Source organism: Stegodyphus dumicola, chromosome 7 (genome assembly GCF_044657685.1).
Source record: "Stegodyphus dumicola isolate Sdum_Otavi_A_Nest chromosome 7, ASM4465768v1".
Lineage (NCBI taxonomy): Eukaryota > Metazoa > Arthropoda > Arachnida > Araneae > Eresidae > Stegodyphus > Stegodyphus dumicola.
The window spans coordinates 198794404-198807761 of NC_140774.1; the positions used below are offsets into that span (position 1 = coordinate 198794404).

A 13358-nucleotide genomic window follows, 5' to 3' on the forward strand; every position below is an offset into this window, starting at 1 on the left:
TTGTTTTGCGGATTAAAGTTATGCGCAGTTTATCATTTTTATTTGCACCCAGTTGGCGCGTTTTTCTCTGAACCCAGTTAAGGCGATATATGAAGTTGTTTTGCAGAGTAAAGTTATGCGCGGATTTTAATGCGCAGTTTATCATTTTTATTTGCACCCAGTTAAAGCGACATAAAAAGTTGTTTGGCAGATTAAAGTTATGCGCACATTTAACGCGCAGTTTATAGTTTTTATTTGCCCCAGTTAGGGCGTTTTATGAAATTGTTTTGCAGATTAAAGTTATGCGCAGATTTTAATGCGCAGTTTATCATTTTTATTTGCACCCAGTTCGGGCATTTTTCTCTGAATCCAGTTAAAGCGATATATAAAGTTGTTTTGCAGAGTAAAGTTATGCGCAGATTTTAATGCGCAGTTTATCGTTTTTATTTGCACCCATTTGGGGCGTTTTTCTCTGAACTCAGTTAGGGCATTTTATGAAGTTGTTTTGCAGAGTAAAGTTATGCGCAGTTTATCGTTTTTATTTGCCCCGAGTTGCGGTGTTTTCATTTGCAACCAGTTAGGGCATTTAATGAAGTTGTTTTGCAGATTAAAGTTGTGCGCAGATTTTAATGCGCAGTCTATCATTTATATTTTCACCCAGTTGGGCCGTTTTTCTCTGAAGCCCGTTAAGGCGATATATGAAGTTGTTTTTCAGAGTAAAGTTATGCGCAGTTTATCATTTTTATTTGCTCCTAGTTAGGGCGTTTTATAAAATATTTTTGCAGAGTAAAATTATGCGCAGTTTATCGTTTTTTCTGCACCCAGTCAGGGCGTTTTTATTTGATCCCAGTTAGGGCGTTTTATAAAATTGTTTTGTAGAGTAAAGTTATGCGCAGATTTTAATGCGCAGTTTATCGTTTTTATTTGCACCCAGTTAGGGCGTTTTATGAAGTTGTTTTTTTTTTTTTCCCAGAGTAAAATTATGCGCAGTTTATCGTTTTTTCTGCACCCAGTTAGTGCGTTTTATGAAATTGTTTTGCGGAGTAAAGTTATGCGCAGTTTATCGTTTTTATTCGCACGCAGTTGGGGCGTTTCTCTCTGATCCCGGTTAGGGCGTTTTATGAAGTTGTTTTTCAGATTAAAATTATGCGCAGATTTTAATGCGCAATTTATCGGTTTTTTTTTTTTTTTTTTTTTTTTGACCAAGTTTGTGCGTTTTTCTCTGAGCCCAGTTAAGGCGTTTTATTAAATTGTTTTTCAGAGTAAAATTCTGCGCGGGTTTTTATGCGCAGTTTATCGCTTTTATTCGCACCCTGTTAGGGCATTTTTATTTGCACCCAGGTGGGGCGTTTTTCTCTGAACCCATTTAGGGCGTTTTTATTTGCACCGAGTTAGGGCGTTTCATGAAGTTGTTTTGCAGAGTAAAATTCTACGCAGTTTTTAATGCTCGTTTATATATTTAATTAAAGTATATATTATGATGATTTTATATTTATTTAGTGGTAGAAAATGTTTATTATTGCGCTTCTAATTATTTCATTTATAAGTGTTGTTTATCTTTTAATGCTTCGTTGGAGGGCTTTATAATTGCGAAGACATCTCAAGAATAGAAGATGCAGAGGAATCCTCCTATTGGTTCTGGGCGGCAATTTTTTTCACTAAATTAATGAGATATGGTGATTTTTAATTCGTTGTGATATCTGTAAATTTTCGTAGCCCTAAGAATAATTTTTCTCTAATCTTTCAAGAAACTGCCTGTCTCTCCTCTTTAGGAAATCTAGGAATATACGATTGCCTCAGAGCCTACAGTCAATTAGAGAATTCAGAGTTGTGAGTAATATGGTTGCTTTCTTACTGAGGATCTCATCTGGTGATTACCAAGTTAGATTTTGCTCTGCGAGGGATTTTGCTGATTTGCTGTATTCTTTGCATGTTAAGCAAAAATTTACCTTATATCTTTTCCCCCTCTCCTCCTTAGACTACTTATAGATCTTTGTCTTGCCTTAACAGCTGTTATTTTTCTACCGTTAACAACTGGCATGTTCCAAAATGTACAAATTTACAATACGTTCAAGGACACTTTGCAGCGGCACGTTGTGATAACGTTAGTTCGGAATGTAATGTAGAACGTTTTGCCTACGCATAATATCTTCATAATTTAATCGCTTTTTGAAAGATGTATATACTTATTGCATTTGCAACATGAATAACACGTAGCTTTCACAAACCAAGCTAAAACATTCAGTAAAGTACACTGCAGGGGGGGGGGGATGTCACTTCTACCAGTATAATTCCCGTTCTGTTGGGCCGTCTGCCGAAATTCAACTTGCATTTTTCATGTCTCGAAAGTGCGACTTAGGATATATATTAGATTTATATATAGCATTGTTCTAATATAGCTATTTTTACACAAAAAGTCAGACTTTTCTGAAATAAAATACCATATTTCGATTCTACGACTGAAATTATGCCTAGAAATTGAATTTTGTAAAATTTGGTGCGAAATTTACGGAGAAATTCAAAAATTTATCTTGGCATAATTTTGTTAGATTTAGCCAATAATAGAATAATTCACGTGGCGAACTACTTAATATGTGGCAACCAATTTTCTTTCCCTTCCATAATGGTGGAGCGGAAAAAAAGGCACCTCGTTCCTACCTTTTTACATTGTGCATGAACGGGAAAAAAGTCACTCCGTTTCTACTTCCAAATAATTGTAGCAAAGTGTCTAAAACACATTTGATGTTTTATCGCTTACAACAAATATGCCATATTTCAGAACGCGCCAATATATAAATTCACGTATATCTTCGGAACTGTATTTTTTTGCAACTGTAATTTTTTGCAAAACTGTAATTTTTTGCAGGTGTGCTTAAAAATACGTTTACTTTAAGATGATGGTAAAAATTTTATAGCTCGTAATTGAAACATTTTTGGAAAAATTTATAAAAATTATTTAAAAATACAAATTTTAAAAATAAGTCATTAAAATGGGTGAATTTTATTTGGAATGAACCTAAATTTCGGAATGTGAAGGGAAGAATCAAATACGTTTAATAAAAAAGGAGATTAATAAATATATACCAAACTCAATTAACATTGAGGAGCTAAAATTTTGAGAGCTAATTTTTACTTCCTTGTACGAAGTAAAAAGGAAGTATTGTAATCGCGAAAAGTTTCAGGCAGCATATTTCAGCGAAAATATCCATTTTGACCGCTATCGAATGCAATTTAACGATGTTTTTGCGTGATATCTGTACGTAAGGACAAAATAAAATACTCTTTTCCTTCAAAAAAATTATAAAACTGCTTTAAAATTAATTCTGAAGAGAATTTTTCGTGGCGTCTGTACGAACGTATCTACGTACGTATCTCGCATAACTCAAAAAAGAGTAGCCTCAGAATGTTGAAATTTTGTAAATAGGACTGCTATAACATGTAGATGTGCACCTCGCATTTTGGTTGCAATCGGCCGCACCAAACATATATAAATATATTTATATATATATCCACTCTGTTACCCGGCTCAGTAATCTCAGTTTCTTTACTCTTATATGTTTGTAAATTGTACATTTTTTGCTTTAAAAATGATTGAATTATGTTGTTTTTATCTTCCGGTCAAGGATTCTATGCCTTTAGTAAATCTGTGTGCAATATTTTTAGAATTATCAGCAATTTTAAAGTTGCTTAATTGCCGCTAAGCCTGTTTTTCATGGCGGCCATTGATGTTTACATATGAAACAGGAGACTAGTGGATTTGTTGCCAACCTAAAGAAACTTAGCTTCGCAACAACAAAGATAACCCATTCATTTATTATTGCCAATTAAATCATGCTTAATTCTTTCTGGAATTTTTTCGAGGAAATTAGCGTTTGAGATTTACTTCGTAATTTTTAATATAGATATTTTGAGTTTTTATGTATTTTTGCGTTCTCGCGAAGTAAGAACTGAATTAATTGAATGAGAAATACTCAGTTGTCTGTGAAAAACTGTTTCTTTTTTGTTTTGTTTGCTTAATTTCTTTTATACATAGTTCTAGCTTTATTATAGTATTTGAATAGAACATGTGGCAACGATTAGATAATTCTTTAAATGATATACATTTTGTGCATTCTGAGTTATAATATGAACGAAATATAATACTGTTAAGTAAACCTAGCGCCAGAGTGTCGCTATGGTAAACAAAGTGAATTTTAAAGAATGCATTTATTCTATTGTGGTTTATGCGCTGTCGGCGAAGTAGGTTTAATTCAATCTAATAAGTTTAAATAAAATGCAAGAAGAAATGCGTATAATTTAATATTCCGTACAAGGAAGTCATGTGGTGTACACATCAGATTTTTTAAAAACTACTCACACGATTTTGATAAAACTTGTTATTTGACGTAATTTTAGTCGTAGAATCGAAATATGGGAAAACATTGGTATGTTATTTAGAACAATTCCGATTTTGTGTCAAAATATCTAAATGTTATATATAAGTCTAATACATATACTAAGTCTTTGTCTCAAATGACGGTCTCGCTTCATGCGTATTCTTTTCAGCAGCCGCAGAAGATGTTATCGCTAATTATGATATACCGTCTGAAGTATTAGTGACAGCAGCTCCGATGCGGTCCTTTAGGTTCACTACAGTGTTAAAATGTTATCTGCGTGACATCTGTATGTACGCACAGAATAAAGCAAGATTCCCCCCCCCCTAAAGCGAATTCTACAATGGATTTACGATGGACTTTCGTGACATTTGTACGTGCGTACATATGTATCTCTCATAACTCAAAAACGAGTATCCTTACAACGTTGAATTTTGTATATAGGACTGCTATAGCATGTAGTTGTGCAGCTCCCTTTTTGGTTGCAATAGGCCGCACCAAAATTATATATATATGTGATGTACCAGCTTTTGTCCGGAATAAATAGATTGGTGAAGAATCATAGATGTGGTCGTAGCTTAAATTATCAGACGATAAGTTTAAAAAACAGGATCCATTTATTGTTGGTCAGGAGTAATAGCAGTTACAAAATCATATTTCCGGAGTAAATAAAAAAGAATTACTAATAACTTTTTGTATGAAGTTTACTGCATCGTTACATTAAAGAAAAAGACCCCGATATTCCTTTGCGAGTCCTTTTATAGACTCTGGAAAGGCGGAGCTTCCAAGAAATGACGTCAGCCATTTCAGTTTGCTTTAAATATCTCCAGAACATTCTATAACTGTAAGTGTAGAAAAGGCGGGAAAAACAACTTGACTATGGGGCTGTGGATTTAATTCCACGTACTCTCAAATAAGAGACCGTCGCCATTAAAAAATGAAAAGAACATACAGTTAGAATTTTAAGTGTATTCTTGACTATGGGATTTTATTATTACATATATATATATATATATATATATATATATATATATATATACATACCTCTGTTGCTCGGCTCGGTGAGCTCATTTTTTACTTTCTTGTACGAAGTAGAGGAAGTAATGTAATCACGAAAAGTTCCGGATATCATATTTCACCGAAAATATCCATTTTGACCGCTATCGAATGCAATTTAAAGACTTTTTTTGCGTGACATCTGTACGTAAGAGCAGAATAAAGAACTCTTTTTCCCAAAACGGGTCCCAAAAAGGATTTAAAATCGATTCAGAAGAGATTTTTTTCATGGCGTCTGTATGCACATACGCACGTACATATGTATGTATCTCGCATAACTCAAAAACGATTAGTCACAGAACGTTGAAATTTTGTATATGGGACTGCTATAACATCTAGTTTTGTACCTCCTTTTTTTATTGCAATTGACAATACCAGACGTATATATACCCACCCTTTTATCTGGATTAAAAGTCCTTATAAGCGCTTTTATTTCGCAATTGTTGGTAGAAGTCAGATATTTCCAATTATAGAAGTGTTTAAATGAAGAAAATATTCGTTTTTTGAAAATGTGAAACTTTAAAAAATTGTATTTTCAAAAAATAATGTAATCTAACTACATATAAAATTATAGTTAGTCTTACAATATTTAATATCAGTTTATTGTTGTTCTAAAAAGAATATTGTTACGAAATGCCCAGCCGGGGTAAGGTAGCTTCCCCGCAAGGCGAGTTAAGGGTTGCCATATTTGGCGCGAAATTGCTTATTTAGCAACATACGTAACTGGCGATATGCCATAGAGATGGATGGAGAACATTCTAGAATAAATTCTTACCGGTTTGGCCCAGAATGTTCTCGAAAGCAGGCCAAAAGCTATATAAACCCTGCCTTTACGACGAGTCTATCGAGTTGATCGTCAGTCTAGTGTCGAGTGTGTCGCGAGTTGGAGCATCGTTGAGGCTATCTTTGACTGCATCACGAGTTGCAGCATGGAGAGTCTCGCGAGTACGTTAAGTGTCGAGAGCGACCGAACAGAGTCGGGAGTTGTACTGTAGTGCTTTGCCGTGAAGCTGTCTTCACCGTTATAGCCTGATAGCCGGAAAGCTGTACTGCTGATTGTTTCAACGCGTTCGTCGTAGTTTTTCGACGATTGTAAACGGGATTTTGGAACTGTCCTGAGTGATACTGGTTTAATAAATTGTGCTTTGATTCCTCGTCGAGTGTTGTCATCAACCAATGGAAATCCACGAACCCGCACGAATGTAAGAATATTTAATAGGTCGTAAAAGGAAGTCATGTGGTGTTCACGTTAGAATTTTTTATTTATGTAACGTTGATATATTTCCATTGCTTACGTGGAAATTAATTACGTAGGTGTTGTGGATAATAACTGCTTTTAAACACTGTGATCCTGTATGCAGTTTTCTTCTTTTTTTATATTTTAAGCAAACAGTCTTATTTTACGTTGGTCATTTGTGACGGTACTTTTCCTATCGTTCCGTAATAAGCAAATTATTTTTTTGTTTTTAGATATGGCCTTGTTAATCCATAAGCCAGTTAATTCGCTGACAGTTAATTTACCTTTGACTGTATATTTTTCACACTCCGTGTGCCTCAGAAATGGGAAAATTCATTAAACAGAGTAATGTCCTCGTTAATTTGTGTATGATAAAATGCCGAGGAACCTAGTGAACTAAGCAGCGAATTTTCGCTGAGTTTAAGTATTTACAACGTTTATTCGAGAAGAGTTAAACTACCCTTTTATTCATTCAAAGACATAATAACAGATGGCCCTCTTCTCGAGCTTACATGAAAGCCTCCGTCGCTGAACACTGGTAGTTCGGTCCGAGGTTCGAATCCCGCGAACGGGCTGGCTACATGGGTGTTTTCGTGGTTTTCCCCATGTGTAACGTGTATACGAGCCAGTTTCCCTTAGAAAGTCCTCCACGAAGGCATCCCTCCCTTATGGCAGATAGCCTTCGAGTGCTTTGCCGTAATCTAATAAACCAAACCAAACCATGAAAGCCTCCACTCGAGCTTTTAAATCAGGATAAGAAAATAAGAAACTAATCTAATTCTAAACTAAACAGACTTAACCGAAGCTAGAGAGAAATGCTTAACGTAGTTGACCCTTAAAGTAACCTAGCCGGTGACAGCACGTACAGTCACGTACAACAGCCGGTGACAGCACGTACAGTCACATCTCAACAGGCACGTACAATACGGCCGGCCGAGCGTAATAGATTCAAGAACGAAGTAGCCAGAAGGCAAGCACGCGCTACCGTCTTTTTCTGAAAATAAGACATCCTCCGAAAATAAGGCTTAGTTAAAATAATGTGACAAAAAGGATTCGTTAAAAAATGCTGTTGATTTATTAAGTAATAATATGTTCAGCTTTCCTAATGCTCGTATTTCAGAGAAATGTTTGAAACAAAATATTCCGAGAAATTAATTGTTTACCTCTACAGTTCGTTTCAAATTAATTCTTGCAATTTATCTTAACCAGTTCACCGTTTGCCCCGAGAGATACGTTCATAGGAAAGGCATCGTCATCCGTTAGCGTCGACAGACTCTCGTCTGGGTGAAATTTGGGCTGAACCGTAACCCCCGAGACACATACGACCCAGCGACCTTTCTCCAATCGCCACAGAATGAGTCGAAAATCAAAAGGGATGATTGGTGGGTAAAAAATTCATGGGACAAAATAGTGATGTTTCCAATGCACTACGAACAGGCTACTTAGACAAGAAGTGTTCATTTAACGATAGCTATATCGCAAGACATGAGAGATTCGGACCAATGATTCAACAGGAAATGGATTTGGAAGAAAATCAGAAAAAAGAATTTTATTTATGACGATGTTCCAGAAGATGACATGACTGTAATTGAATAAATTTAAATTTCTGTATTCTGTGTAAAATAAATATTAAATAAAAATATATAAATATACTTTTATTTGCCCTCCCCCTAAAATAAGCCCTAGCGCGTATTTTGGACCAAAAAAGAAAGTAAGACAGTGTCTTATTTTCGGAAAAAGACGGTACTAAGGACTCCTAAGCACTCCATCTCGAAGTAAGTTTATAAGGTAGTTCTCCCTCCTTCTAGCATGCCTTTGCGTTGTAATGGTTAGCACACTCGGCGCGTATTCGAGAGGTCCAGGTTCGAATCCCGGCGAGGGCATTCTCATTTTCCCTGACTTCTGCTACCAAAAATCCTAATGTCTCTACAGTTGCGCCCGAAATAAAAAAGATGGTGGATGATGATACTTCACCACCAAGATCTGGCGGTTGGGTCCCTTAGGTAAGTATATAAGGTATTTCTCCCTCCTTCAGGCATGCCTTCATGGTGTAATGGTAGCACTCTCGGCGCGTATTCGAGAGGTGCAGATTCGAATCCCGGCGAGGGCATTCTCATTTTTCCTGACTCCTGCTACCAAAAGTACTAATGTCTCTACAGTTGCGCCCGAACTAAAAAAGGTGGTGGATGATAATTCTTCACCACCAAGATCTGGCGGTTGGGTTCCTTAGGTAAGTATATAAGGTATTTCTCCCTCTCAGGCATGCCTTCGTGGTGTAATGGTTAGCACACTCGGCGCGTATTCGAGAGGTCCAGGTTCGAGTCCCGGCAAGGGCATTGCTCATTTTTCATGTACTCCTGCTTCAAAATAACCTAATATATCTACAAGTTGAACTTCCTTAAGTACGTCTAACTCATTTACGTTCAACGTGATTCTAAAAACTCGTTTTGGTAGGGAGTTGTAAGTGGGAAAGAAGAATTGAAAGGAAAGGGTTTCAAAACTAAAATTAGGTGTTACAAAATTAAAATACACATTGCGACTATTCACTAAAAATGAAATAGAGCTTTAGTTTACGGCAATCTTCCTAAAATTTAATGAATAACTAAAAAAAGTATTCTCAGATTCTAATATTATTAATCAAGCTACTTAAGCTATAAAAATATATCGCATTGGAATTGTTTTTCCGTTATGTAGCGTTCAAACATCTCAGCTCAGAAGAAATAATATAAGGATATTTTTGAAGAAAAAATAATGCCCTTTTATACACAAGGTATAATAAAAAAAAAAGCTTGGAGGAAAATATATACTTATTTTAAATGAAGAAAATTATGCATTAATCAAAGAGAATGAATTTCTGAGAGGACAATTTATTTGTATTTTGCAAAAAGAAATTGCTCTTTTTGATTATTTTGATTGTTTCAAATTTTCCTTTAGTAATTAGCTTCCTGGAAAATTATTTATGCCACTGATAAATAATGTGTACAGACTCAAACTCGTATTGAGCCGTAGGAAATTTTCAAACACTTAGCAATGAAAATCCAGCCTTTGTTCCAAAACTAGATTCTTTTATTGCTTTCTGGGACTCAATACCATGCTAAACCAATTACGAAGATTAATATTGAATAAAGCTAATAAATAACAATCTATACTTAAAATATGTTCTTTTTAAATATGAAATTGAGGCCAAAAACATATTAGGGCAATGCGGTACAAATTCCACCAAATCCTTCTTGTAAATGCACTTAGAAGAAGTTATTTAAGGTAAATGTTTGAGGAGCTACTTTGTTATCATATAAGGTATTTCTCCCGTCTTCCTAGAGTACCTTAGTGGTGTAGTGGCTCTGCACACTGAGCCGGTATGTCAGAGGTCCGTGGTTCGATTCCTGGCGAAGGCGATTGCTGATTTTTCATCTTGCCTGCTTCCCAAAATTTCCTAATGTCTCTACAAACATGTTGCTTTCGCATACATGAAATGTATAATTATATTTTTAAGAATAAAAATAAAATCCATTTTGAGGAGCTGAAAATCCTTGTCTTAGAATTCTCAAAAGTGTAATTCGAAGCCTCAGGCTCATTCATACAAACCTAGGGTCCTCTAATTTCATTTACAAGCAAAGTAGCATATATGTAGAAATATTCTGAAATTTCTTTTAACATGAGGAAACTTATTAAACAGGAAAAATGTGGTAGAAAAATAAAAAAATTCTGAAAGAAAAAAATTCTGAAGGCTTTCAGATTATGTATTACACCAAAAGGGACTCCCCCCCCTTTTTTTTTTTTGTGTGTGTGTGTGTGTTACCTTTAATTATTAACTATCATGTTCTTCGCACGTTAACCATAGAATTCAATTCAACAGCAATATCGCAAAATAATTTTAAAAGACTGTATCTTAAGAACTTCCGATACACAGTCTCGCGCGCTGGAAATAATTTTTTTTTTTTTTTTTTTTTTTTTTTTTTTCGTACAGTGTTGCCGTTGCTCGCTTTGAAATCGTTGAGTTTCTTAATCAAAAATTCATAAATGCTCTACGAAATATGAAATAGATAATAAAACGAATTCGAAATTCCAAATTTGAACTTCCAGCAGATGTCCATATTCGGATGAAGACGTACGTTAATCAAAACTGGATGGCTCTAGATACCGCTGTTTTATCGCAATGCGAGAATCATGCCCACGTTTAGGCAGATTTTTCATTATTTCATTTCTTTAAATATAATATAGGGCAATAATATTTGATGGGAATTTGAAAAGTGAAACCCTTTTTATAGTAAAATGCCACAAAATGCCAAAACGAAATTTATAGCCCTTCTGGGTTAACGCTTAATGAACAGTTATTTAACTTTATTGTAAAAGTATTACTAATTCGAGGGAAAAAAGTTAAATAATTGGCTGCTAGTTTTGCAATTTTTATATTATTTCTTTTACGTTTTCTTGACATATCTTATATTACAGGCTGTTAAAAAGATGATTTTGACAGAAATAACTGATCTGGGCAAGAAAGCAGGGCTGAAATCTTTTGAGCAGGTAATGATTAAATATATGTCTTGTATTGTGTATTATCATATTTTAAGCAAGTAAATTTCTCATAATAGCATTATTTTATCATTATTAGCGCACTTTAAGGAATTGTTGCCGAAACGAATCATAACCCGGAGTTTGATGATCTAAAAGGTGTCCGCCGATAACATCGCGGCAAAAACATCGCGGACGAAAACGTCGCGGAGAAAACAACGCAAGGAGAAAACGTCGTGCTACAAGACATCGTGGGAGAAAACATCGCAAAGAGAAAACATCGCAGTTCTAAAACATCGTGGTACAAAACATCGTCGTCGAAAATAAAGCGGTTCAAAAACTTCGCAGTTTAAAAACATCGTCGTCGAAAATATCGTGGTAAAAAATAAAGTATCTACAAATGATCGCATGACGATAACATCGCAGACATTCTTTTTTCGGGTTTTAATAATTGGAAATGGATATTCCCATAATGATTTGTGAGCGCAAGATGTAAAGAATCATAATTTTTACTTTCACTATTTTTAAATAACTAATAAATTTTTGCTGAAAAAGTAAGGAGGAAATTTAAGCATCAATAATTAAATGCAACTTATAGCTTATACTTTTCATGAAAAATTACCAGTAAAAGCATTACAAAAATTATTTATTAATGGCCTTTGTTAGTTAACTATGTCGGTTTAAAATTCCATTAAGTGCTATAAGTTGCATTAATTTTCTATGCTTAAGTTTCCTTCTTATTTTCTCAGCAAAAATTTATTAGTTAATAAAAAATATGAAAGTAAAAATTATCCTTCTTTCCATCTTGCGCTCACAAATCATTATGGGAATATCCATTTACAGTTATTAAAGAATGTCTCCGAAAAGCATGTCTGAAAAAAGCATATCTGCGATGTTATCGTCATGCGACGATTTGTAGATACTTTATTTTTTACCACGATATTTTCGACGACGATGTTTTTAAACTGCAAAGTTTTTGAACCGCTTTATTTTCGACGACGATGTTTTGTACCACGATGTTTTAGGACTGCGATGTTTTCTCCCACGATGTTTTGTAGCACGACGTTTTCGCCTTGCGTTGTTTTCTCCGCGACGTTTTCGTCCGCGATGTTTTCGGCTGTAACCGATCTAAAAATCCACTAAAAATGGCCGGAAAATGCACTTCAAATGGGGAAAAAATGCTCTTAAAATATAAAAAAGTCTGATCAACGTAAAAAATAATTTATAAAAAGTGACACAATTGACAAACATTGGCCAGTGATTAAATTAACGTAACTGACTAATGATTAAGTTATGATAATTGTTAAATGCACATACACTTTGTGACGTTCCTCCCTTTTATCTAATAACTTAAGTGTGGAGGAACCTAGTGCACAGCTACTCGAATAATCGCTCAAGTTCAGTAACAGAAACATAAAGCTCAAGAAGGGTTATTACATTTGATTTCTCAAAGTAAAGAATAACAGTCGGCCCCTTTCTCAGGCGTACAGCTAAGCATCCACTTGGGCTCAAACTCAAAAGTGTAAATAATAACTTAACTAATGCTTAACTAAATAGGTATAGCTGAAGCTACCACAAATCTAACTAGTTGGCGCCTAAATACGGAATTAGCTAGCGAAGCTATCAAGGGCCTGTAATACAGCCGAGCGTAGAAATAGCTTAGAGAGATGTGGCCAAAAGGCAAACGCGCGCTAGTCAGAAACTCTGTGACTCTCTCTCGAAGTCAGTAGAACTTCGACTTAAATACTACTCTTACTCATTTGCATTAAACGCTTTCCTAAAAGCACATTCTGATAGGAAATTGTAAGCTGAAATTAGGATGGATAGGAAAGCAGTTTAAAAATAACTGTTAAAAACTTAGGATAAACCTTACATCTTGAACTGCCGTTTTTCTTCAGCATGCATCCTTATATAGAGTGCAGCAGCGTTCATAGCGTAATTTGACTTGCGTAGCACAATGACGTACTGCATGAATGTCGCGCCAGCTCGTGCCGCATTCGTGTACTAATGAGCTGCCATTTCGAGTGGGACAGTGGTATGGATCGTTGGAGTGCACAGCATCGTGCCTTTGCTGTTGAAAGTTATTTCAAGAATAACTACTCTGCTATTGCTACCCAGCGTCTATTTCGGCAACATTTCAACTTGGGATGTCATGGAAAAGTTCCATATGGACAGACCATTGCGACAGACATTTCCAGGTA

The 13358-nt window shown here is 35.3% G+C and overlaps 1 protein-coding gene across 2 annotated transcripts in view; it reads left to right on the forward strand.

Annotated features, from left to right (window-relative positions):
* Nucleotides 1-13358, forward strand: part of LOC118191734 (long-chain-fatty-acid--CoA ligase 1-like) — a 150906-nt gene that overhangs the window by 127229 nt on the left and 10319 nt on the right. For both annotated transcript variants that reach the window (XM_085821215.1, XM_085821216.1), the window contains exon 19: nt 11098-11169. In XM_085821215.1, the coding sequence (XP_085677341.1) occupies nt 11098-11169 (72 nt within the window). The remainder of the gene's footprint in view (nt 1-11097; nt 11170-13358) is intronic.